Genomic DNA, 11,019 nt, shown 5'->3' with positions numbered 1-11,019 from the left:
TAATAACATGTGGAAGAAGTAGAAACACTTTTTTAAAACTATGGAATGAATCTAGTTTTCTTAGTAAACCCCCAGTTGGAGTAGATGGGTGGACGTTCCTCCCCGTTGTTCTGTTCCCACCAGCAAAAGACCAACCCAAACATGTAAAAATTAGGAATCTCTAAGTATCTGTAGTATCCACAGAAAAGAAATCAGGAGAGAAGGGCAAGAAACACAATTCAATACCCAATATTGTTTCATCCCTTGAAGATACTTTAATTTTACAGTTATTGATTAATTAAAAAACACAGCTGTTTTCAGCATTTCCTAGCTACAGTGGTGCATAGGAAATTCCATTCTAAACAAAGAAGTAATTAGTGAAATAACAATACACCTTAACATTTTACATTGATAGGTTACAGATTACAAGGTGCTTTCACATACATTATTTCATTTGATTCTTATAACAAGCAGAAAAAACAATCAGTGGGAAAGAAAAATGATTTTTTTTCAAGCTTACAATGAGTATTTTCAGGCCAATGGGCAGTCAGTACAAGAACATATCAAAAACATGAGAGCAACACCCACAAGCCACAATATCTTTTTTTTTGGTAGGTTGACAGTTTGATATTAATTGGATATTGAGCATCAGTGAAAGAGGAGGGAATCTAAACAGACATGAGCTTTTCATGATATTCAAAGAATTTTATGAACACTGGAAGAAAGAAGAGAGATGCCCTAAAAGATCATCTTAACAAGATTTACTTCAAACATGTTATCCCTTCAAAATGTTATAAAAAGAATCTATCACAACATGTGAAAGTTAGAAGGGACTTTAGAAACTGCCCGATGGAACTCTTCCATTTGACAGCTGAGAGACCGGCAGCCGAGCTCCTGCAGGTAGTGACGGGCCAGGCCTGAGACTCCGATGGCTTGACCTTCAGTCTAGGGCTCTTTCTTCTACAATGCCGTCTTCTTATTTACTAAGTAAGAACATAATTTCTTCTGTTTCTAATAACATAATTGGAGGTTAGATATTGATTCATGCCGCTTATTTCTTATTTAAGTTTTCATGTTGTTCTTGGCTAAATTGTGGCAGACACTGAGAACTTTGTACAATTTTAAGATATTCTAATTCGGTGTACTTGATCGGTTGGAAATAGACTCCCCTGATATATTTAAAAGCTTGCTCATGTCCTTTAAATAGAAAGTAAAATGCAATGGTAAATTGCCCTCAAAACCAATGTATTGCGTGGGCGTCATCTACCCAGATAGATTCTACAGCAACTCACGCTGCACAGTAGCAATTTCATTAAAAAAAATATTTTTAGGATTCATAGAAATCTTTTTAATTACCAAAAACTAAAATGTAATAATCAAATTGTCATCCCCATGATTTATTAAAATAACTTTACAATAATATACAACAAAGCTACCATAGAATTTGTAGCACACATATAGAATACAATGATCAGCGTGTTCTTGGGTCTAAATGAAATACAAAAAAAACCTAATTAAAATATTTTATACAAATGATATTTTATAAGTTTATGAACATGATATTTTTGTTACATCAAAACTTGCTACAGCAAAGTAGTTCATTTTTTTGCACATTTTAAACATAGGTGGACCAAAAGCTGAAATCAGGTTGTAAACGACATAACCATGCAGAAGCACTTGACAACCAATAGAGGTGCCAATCGATCCAGAGAACATCTCAGACAGGCTTCTTCAGTGTCTTCAGAGGAGTTACAAGCATGTGGTGGAGATGAAAAGAAGTAGAACCAGTGCCCTGCCCGCACCGATAATGAAGCAAATGAAATGTATACATTAAGATCAGTTTGATTAAAAACTACATCTTATATGCATGTAAATTGATCACAAAAAATGAGCCAGTTTATTTTCAACTATTTTGGTGTGTTCTTTTAAGATAGGTCACTGACTCACAGAGAGAAAACCAGATGGGAAGATTTAAAAGCAAAGACAAAAATATTTTAAAAAACTGAGTTAAGCCATGGATTCTCAACAAACACTAAACTAAATGTGCAAAAGTGCTTGAAATTTCCACATGACCACAATGTTATTAAGTCAGTTGGCAAAAGAATATATAAAAAAACTAAACTCCAATGCTAAAGCTATATCTGCATGGTCACACATTCTGTGTACTGAGAGAAAAGAGGCTGGAAATTATTACATAGCTGAAAATATCACACTTCAAATGAAAATGCAATTGTGGCAGTTGTATAAAGTTTGTCCCTTTCCTCACTGATGAGGCATTGGATAAAAGCCAAAGTCGCAACGGCGCCTCCACCGCAGGCTGGCACACAGCATAGTACTCTGGAATAATAACCCGGCCAGAACTGCCTTTGTTCTTAACTGTGACAAAACACAACAAAGCAAAAACAAAGCGAATACCTTCATTTAAATAAGAGTGTGTCTATATTGTTTACAAGCATTAAGCCATTTGTTTGATTTAGCAAAGTATTTGTCCACATTAATGTTCTTTTTTAGTTTCTTTCCCTTTAAAAAGTTTACAAGGAGGACTTATTTGAGAAACTTAAAATTTTGTCACTTCATTAGTCATGTTTTATTAAAATACTGGCTAAAACCCTTATGGAAGAGTCAAGATTTAGAAATCTGAGAGCTCTTCTCTAATACCTACAGAAATGCCGACACCAAGGGAGAGAGTCTAGGTGATCACGACCCAAGTCATTAGTTTTTCCTGTGAATGAGACGCTTGTCACAATGCACAGGCGGGTCACTTAATTACTTAAGGGGAGGAGGGTATAAAAAGAGGTGAGGGAAACAGAACCTTTGATCTACAGGAATCTATATTGCTGTGTCTAGCTACTTTATATCGGTCCATCCAAATTTACTGCCAGAGCAGTGAGTTTTAAGAAAGTTATTTTTTAATTTGTATATATTTCCTTGACAATAAAACATTCTATCTTCAAAAACTGTCAAGAGTTCTGGCAAAACTGAGTCTGAACTACTCAAAGTAAAAATAATTATTTGAAAGTATATCCTTGAGCCGTGGACCAACACAAATATTGGCAAGAACTACTAGAAGGAACACTTTCCTTCCCTTCAAATATCACATAGCCATAACACTGCCCTTTTGAAACATCAACAAAATAAAATGGAGCACTGTTTGGAGAAGAACTAATGAGTGAAAAAGGAAGAAAAAGGATGCAGGTGGAGAGGAGAAAGGCGAACCAAAGAGAAGCAGGAGAGTGCCTAGTTCTGTGTTATGGCGCAGACAATGCTCGCTTAGCGGTGCCTCGTGACACAGGTGGACGCAGAGTGCACACACAGACGATGGCAATCAAGACCTCACTCAGTTGCTGGGATGAAGGAACTAGGTAACTGCTTCGACAAGGACGGTCTCAGCTCCACCCTCTCTCTCAACAGAGTGCAAAGACTGAGCGTGAGTTCTGATGTCATCTCGTTGCTCATATTTAAAATTCACAAAATTCTTTTGCACATTTTTCTGTTATAGAGACACGGATATCTTCTTCTTCATAGTCATCAAAGTTGCTGGTATCTCCAGAACCTCTGAACTTTGGTATGAATGGAGCTTCAACCTATAATTGAGACAGAGAAAAGTAAGTGTGAGACTGTGATTTACAACAAGAAATGTATTTGGTCTTCATCCTGATTTTCTAGCACAGAGTTCCTACAGCCCTTGGAATTTCCTAAGTACAGAGAGTGGTAAAGATGCCTTTTGTTATGTTAATGAAGTGACTTTTGGAAAGTCCCTGGGTAACCTAAGGGTGGGAGCTGGTTGCCAGGGAAACGAGCCCAGTGATTAGAGGACTAGAACCTTCAGACCCCTGGGAGGGGAGAGAGGCTGACGATTGAGTTCAGTCACCCAAGCCAATGATTTAATCAATCACGACTATGGAATGAAGCTCGCCTAAAACTCCCAAAGGGTGGGGTTGAGAGATCTGGGTTGGTGAACAGGTGGGGGTATGGGGAGAGTGCAATGCTCTCGGAGAGCAGGAAGCTCAGCGCCCTTCCCACATTCCTTGCCTTATGAATCTTTGCCACCTGGCTGTTTCTGGTTATATCCTTTTACCTGGTAATGTAGTAAGCAAAGTTTCTCAGTTCTGTGAGCCGCTCTAGCAAATTAATCGAACCCCAAGAGGGGTTTGTGAGAAGCTGCAATCTACAATCAGTTAGTCAGAAACAATGGGGAGGAACTGGACTTGATATTGGTGTCTGAAGTGACTGGGGGAGGAGGGAGCCCTGTGGGACCTGATGCTATCTCCAGGCAGACTGTAAGAATTGAGTTAATTGCTTGGTTGTGTAGAAAAACCACACTTATTAGAATAAGAGGAAAAACAAATGACTGAGAGTTTTTAAACTGTAAGGCAAATAAATTCCCACTTAATACACAATGGCGTCTTTAAATCTTGTAAATCCCTAAATGGTAACAGCATTAGAAAAAGCAGCAAACAGTAGGTTTGCTCTTAATCTCAACACTTTCATTCAATGAATAGTACGGGCCAACAGAATACTTTTAGAGATTTATAAGACAATTAACTGTTGGCATCAAATGCTCACACTGAATGTTATAGAGCTCCAGTTTTTCTTTTATCAGTTCCTTATTTCTAAAGCCTTTATTTTCCCATCCTCTTTCCCTTAATTTCTTTCTCCTGTGGTTATAGATTAACTCTTAGACTGATTTTTAATCTCCTCCCTTTTTAAGTTCTCTCCTTCCTTTTTAAGTTCCCAAGTTTATTCTGTTTAAAACATATCTGGCTACCAAACTTTCTGAAAGTTGAAAAAAGCCACATTTCTGTTAAACTTACAGAATTGTTAAATTCTGATCATTTTTCTCCTTGGATCCTAAAACTAAAATCTTTCCATTATTTAAAATAAGGTCTTTATAAAATTTACATGGTGTATTGAATATGTTAGAGGAAAAGATTTTAAATGCTGAAAATATAATACAACTTACACAGCATTTATAGTGCTTACAAATAATCATGCATATGGCTATTTCATTTCTTCTTCAATACAATACTGTGGGAGAGGCAGGGCAGGTGTCCTTATTGCCACTTTACCGATAATGAAACAGAAAGTTGACCAAATTAATGTGACTAACAAATGGCTAAAGTAGGTGTCAAATCCATGACTCTCCTACTGGCCCAGAGTCCCTTCTAATATCTACACATGTGGTCTCCAAAGCATTTTGATTTATATGACTTTTAATAAAACACAGAGTATATGCCACCAATATATGTATAGTATTTATAAATTATTTATATGCATGACTATAATATTGTAAGACACACATAAAACAAGATATTTAAAAAGAATAAGGTAAAAAACAAGTAGGACTGGAGAGCCTGGTATCATCTTTTAGTTTGTCAGCTGGCTGCTCTGGCGAGTGGACTGCTGTTCGCACCCTGCATCCGAATGAGCTAAGGAGACAGTGGCCTCGCATCTAGCCAGGAAGCAATTTAGCACAGCGCCTACTGGTGCAATCCTTTGTAGAAAACAACTGCACGGTTTGAGCTTCCAGGCTACTTTCTTGTTTCTTGTCTTTCTGCTAGATGCCTTTAGCTATTTCCTTGTTCATGAACACTTGGTTGGAGAGTAACAAAGATTATAAAACTATTCAAATTTACTATTATTTTTGCACTGCTGCACATAGTTATAATTGAGACAATATTAAAACAATCGGCTATGCTAGGTACTGAATCATTTCTATTTGTAAATTATCCTGGGATCCCCAAGTCCATTTCTACTGATAATCAAGATTTGCTGTTGATCAATTTGCCCAGTACTATAACCTGTTTGTTATAATGTTTGCTACTCTTTGGCAGACAAGCTCTTTACTACCTGGGAAAAGTCAAGTCCTTTGGAAAATACATGAACTCTAAATGAATGGTTCTACACCATTTTAAGAACAATTGTTGAAAATACAATAATGATGGACATTGATTAGTAAATTTTTTGCCAAGTAACAGCAGAAATTTTTACATCTAAATATAAATATGAATAGATTCAAAATATGCCATAAATCTTTAAAATACTAATAAAATGGACAAATCTTAAGCAAATCTAATAAGTACATCTATATGTAGCATTAACAATAAAGATAATGTAAACAGTGATAATTACAAAGGGATATGATTAATTTTATAGAAAGATATACATTTCTAAAATTAACTCAAGAAGAGGCAGAAACTCAAAGAGACCAATATTCGAAGAATTAGTTTGTAAAAACTCCTGAGGAATAAATACAAGCTGATTCCTATGCTCCTTAAATTTCCTTAAGAATAAAAAAACATGGAAAATTTCCAAACTCATTTTATGAATGCACATAATCTCAACTCCAGAAAAACAAAATCTAGAGGTCAATAAAACTGATGATTACGGAAGTAAAAATCCTAAATTAAAGTTTAGTAAATTGATTCCAGGCAGATTTTAAAATACTAATACCCCATGATTAAATGGTTTTCGCTTCAGGAGCGTGAGGCCATCTCACCGGTGTACTGCACGACAGCAGGTGTCAGAGATAAGATACAGTGCACTGGGTAGCGGGCAAGGGCATTCCTCAACCAGGAACACTTAGACAAGACAAAGAGCCAACTTCGTATTTGATGGTAAGTCAGGAAAAGGATTCACATTGCAAAGAAGAGTAAGACCAGAAGCTCAACAGCACTACTGTTTTAAAATATTATTCCATACATTCTAGCATGTATAATAAAACAACGTGGAAACACAAATACAAATATTGAAAAAGAAGAGTCAAATGACACCTCCACCCCCTGTGATTATGTGTCAACACAGTGCACAGGCATCACTGAAAAAGCTGCAGCGATCAGTGACGGAGCTTAGGAAGGGACAGTACCAATGAAACGGTTTTACCCCCGAGTTCTATCATAATGAGAAAGAAACCGTTCAGGAGAGCAGCCAATGCAAATTTAAGGAATAACTTTAAGAAAGAGATTGGACTTGAATGGGGGAGGGGTCTCTCAAACTTTACTGAATGGGGGAAAATATTTGAATAAAGGTGGAAACATAATGTGTTCAGTATAAAGAACTCCCAAAATTTTGGTTCTCTTCTAATCAATATACTGAGTTCCCAATTAAGAGCCCCAAATACCATATAAGTATTTGGGAAGACCAACAAACAGAGGAGCTCGTGTTCAGTGGGTACAGTTCCAGTCCCAGAGGCAAAGGGCTCTGGAGACAGGCAGTGGCGCCGGCTGCTCATCGATGGGAGTGCGTTAGGACCACTGACCCGCACACCTACCGATGGTTAAGGCAGTAAATCTTACGTTGTGTGCACTGCACTATAATAAAAAAAGCGGGAAAAATATGGAATTATGAATTCTTTTCCATGGCCCAGAGGTTGGGGATCCCTGGTGTATGGCACAAGAATAGACAAAAAGAAAGTTCTGAAGCACACTGAAGTATGTAATAATTTTCTATTAGTAAACGTGGAAGTTCAAATATGGGGCCAAATAAGGATTATTTAACAAACACTGAGAGGATAACTGGCTAATTATTAAAGAATGACAAAAAAAAAGATAGAACAAACGCACTAAAGGAAAATATAGATTAAATAAGTCATCCAAATAGCATCGTGATATTAACAATCCGAAGTTGAGGGGAAAGTTCGAGGCTGGAGGAAGAGGACCCCAGGTGCTTACTGAAGCCATGTAGTGACACGGAGCACAGAGGTGCTGTCTGGATGGAACGATTATGAGTTTCACATTCATTTTCTTAACAAATTACTTATTATAACTATATGAAACACACCTCACCAGAAAGAAAAATAGAGCCTGGACTCATCCATCCAGTCTTTCTCCCCAGACTATTCTTCCTTTTGCATTCTGTACCTTAATCCAAATTTTAAGGATGAGAGAATGGATGCTCTCAAGAGTGTAAACATTTGCTGAAGATCACATCACTAACGGTTGGTTGGTTTAAGATTCAGACCAACGTCTACCTCACTGCCAAGTTTATGGTTTTCCTTTGCTGCCTTTGAGGCAGTCTTCCTACTCCAAATACGATGAAAGAACAGAAGTTAAGCAGATGATATGTAAAATCTATAAAAATCTTATGAAGAAATGCATTGTTCAGTGGTTTGGGGCTTCATTTTAACAACCATCTGATCCTGCAATTAGAAATCTGAAGGACCTGGGATCAAATGTAGGTGATATTTGGCAGCTATATGATTATGAGTAAAGTAGTTAACCTTTCTGGGCTCATTTTTTTTTATCAGCAAACTGGGAGGAATGGTAGCACCTATCCTGCGGGATTACCTCAAAGATTAAAATGAGAACTTAGAGTTGCTTTTAATAAATTATAAAGTACTGCACTGGTTCTAGGAAATAAATATACTATTTTATGCCAACTATACTTTGGAATAAAAGTAAACAAATAAAAAAATAGGAAAATCTGAACTGTTTGTGTGTAAGATCTAAAATCGACTTTAAATTGCCGAGAACCTGGCTCTGAGTGACATAACATGTCCCGTGGAGTCAAGGATGCTGACGGCTGTTTCGTGAACGTAGTGCTCAGAGGCTTTCTGAACCCTTCTTAGAAGACACACATGCGGTGCTGCACTCCCGTTGTTTTGGTCTTGCTGGATTTTTTATTTCTTGCTCTTCAGATTTCTCGTAATGCTTTGATTTCATAATGTTTTATAAAGGATACAAATAAGAAAAACTGTGCTATTCATACTTAATTAGAGACTTTACCATTTTTCCTAAGGAAATTCACTCATGTGACTGCACAGCATTATTAAATACGGCAAGTCTGAGGCATCAGAAGTTTTGGTTTTATGGAAAAAAATTAAATGTGTTGAAGATAAAAGCACTTTATTCATACAAATTATCTTTACCTTGCATTCAAGAAGCAAAAGGAGAGATAAAGGTAATTCAGCAAAGCAAAGTCTTTTATTAAATGTCTCAATTTATTACAAAGGTACTGAAAAATCTAGCAATGAAAAGTTATTAAATCTGGCTATGTGCCAATTCTGGGTTAGAGACTATATTTATTTACATACGGTCTTTTTAAGGTGGCTTCACAGCAGTTTGGAAATGCCAACCCTTAGGATATTGTCTAATACAGAATATATGCTCTCCCTTGAATTAAGGAGAAAACTGATTGTTAAGTTGTGGGATATAAAGGTCCTTTAAGACTTGGATAGGATTCATGCAAAAGGTAAAGAGAAAATTAAAACCACTGTTAAGTTGAAAATACTTCTACTGTATATAATTTAAATACCGACTCTACAAAAGCTTTTAAATTAAAGAAGGGAAAGGCTCACCTTCCTCTGGTAAATAGCAATCCAATCGGTCGTGGCAAACCACTTGTGAGTTTTGATATCACTCACTCCATTCTTTAGATTTCCAAACCGCTTCGTCAGATCCACCTGCAGCAGGTTCCTGAGAAGGTCCTTGAGATCTGAACTGAAGTGAGACGGGAATCGGACCTGCGCAGACACACCATGTGATCAACCACACATTCCAAGACTCGTGACATTTCTCTTTTCATTTCAGAAAGGTTTGTTTTTTCTAAAGATGGTAAGTCACTATATAAACAAAAATATGTAGTGATAACCTTCAAATACTTTTAACTACCCATTTCAGTCCCCGTAGCAGTCTTAAGGAAGAGGATTATTCGGGTGAATGAGACTATTCTCTTAGGGTCTGGTGTTGATCAGGAGCCCTCTGCAAGGACAGAGACCCCTCTCCAGAAAAAGGTGTGTAACATACAAAACTCTTCCGGCCATGTCAGAAGGTTCTCCGTCTTTAAGAGAGACCCCTTGGGGCCCACATTACAAACTTCTGTCTTAGAGACATACAAATTTAAACTTGTAATCTAAATACAAAACAGAATGTAAAAATATCAGTATGCACATTTTGAAAACGGAAGTCTAAAAATGATTATAAAAACCCACACTACCTTTCACAGCATAGGAAACCATTTTTCATGTATTTGTTGGTGACTTTTAAGCATAATTTTGCTATTATGCAAAAGTATAAAAATGATTTAGATTGGTTTAAAAGCACTTTCTATTTCCTAAATTATGAAGACTTTACAATTAATTGATGGGCCTCAAGCATTAAAACCAACCAAACAAAACCCCTCAAAATAACTGAAGATGTTATTATGTATTAAGCAATCAATAAAGTATTAGGCACAGGAGACCTAGGTCTGTTTTTTGTTTTGTTTTAACACGTTATTTTCCTCTAACTCTCTACTCCAACATAATTTCCAGTTCGCACCTTTTTGTTAATATGGGTACTGGAAAATTAAAATGGGTACTACCACCTTTCCACTATCTTTTCCGACTTGTCGCCTTCTTCCCCATTACACATGTAGGCATGTATGTGCATATATCTTTGTATGTACATATATCTTTGTATGTACACGTGTGCTCACACGCACCTTTATTCTAATCCCCTTTTCCTCTTATGCGCACCTTGGACCCATTTCATATTCCCACCCCCACTAAACACAAACACTATTCTCTGGATTATCATAGCATCAACTTCGAACTGACCACAGGCCTCTGTAGAAGATGCTTTAAAGGGTTAACAGACCCATTTCTGAACTCCTTGTACCTTTACTTTGGTTCCCTACAAGTACCACCATCATCTTATAACTTGCAAAGTGACTCATTACATTACCTCAGCTGATTTCCACAATGCATCCATTCATTTAACTACGCTGTGATATTTGTGCATGCCTGTCTTCCCTAGACTATGAGCTTCTGGAAGGAAGGAACTGCGCCATTTTTGTGTTTTTATTTCCAGAATTCATTAGATCATTTCAAATAATGCAGTTCACTGATTCTACAATTACTTATTTAGTATCTACTATGTACCAGGCACTGTTCTAGCTGCTAGATATACAACAGTGAGCAAAAACAAAGCGTCTCACTTCATGGAGCTTACGCCCTAGTTAGACATGACATAGTCAGTGGATTTGGCATTAACTCTAAAGATGGAGAAACTAAGAGTCAGAGACATTATATAACTTACCAAATCATTACACTATAAAGTGGCA

General features: G+C 36.9%; 1 protein-coding gene across 6 annotated transcripts in view; it reads right to left on the bottom strand.

Annotated features, from left to right (window-relative positions):
• Positions 1–231: 231 nt before the first annotated feature.
• PRKACB (protein kinase cAMP-activated catalytic subunit beta) overlaps positions 232–11,019 on the bottom strand; it is a 106,009-nt gene continuing 95,221 nt past the window's right edge. For all 6 annotated transcript variants that reach the window (XM_045199412.2, XM_024565602.3, XM_045199414.3 and 3 more), the window contains 2 exons: positions 9,275–9,439; positions 232–3,563 (listed from right to left, as the gene is read on the bottom strand). In XM_045199412.2, coding sequence (XP_045055347.1) covers positions 3,438–3,563; positions 9,275–9,439 — 291 coding nt within the window. In that variant the 3' untranslated portion in view covers positions 232–3,437. The remainder of the gene's footprint in view (positions 3,564–9,274; positions 9,440–11,019) is intronic.

This window comes from Desmodus rotundus, chromosome 3, assembly GCF_022682495.2.
Source record: "Desmodus rotundus isolate HL8 chromosome 3, HLdesRot8A.1, whole genome shotgun sequence".
Classification (NCBI taxonomy): domain Eukaryota; kingdom Metazoa; phylum Chordata; class Mammalia; order Chiroptera; family Phyllostomidae; genus Desmodus; species Desmodus rotundus.
This window is presented reverse-complemented; position numbering and strand designations above follow the sequence as displayed.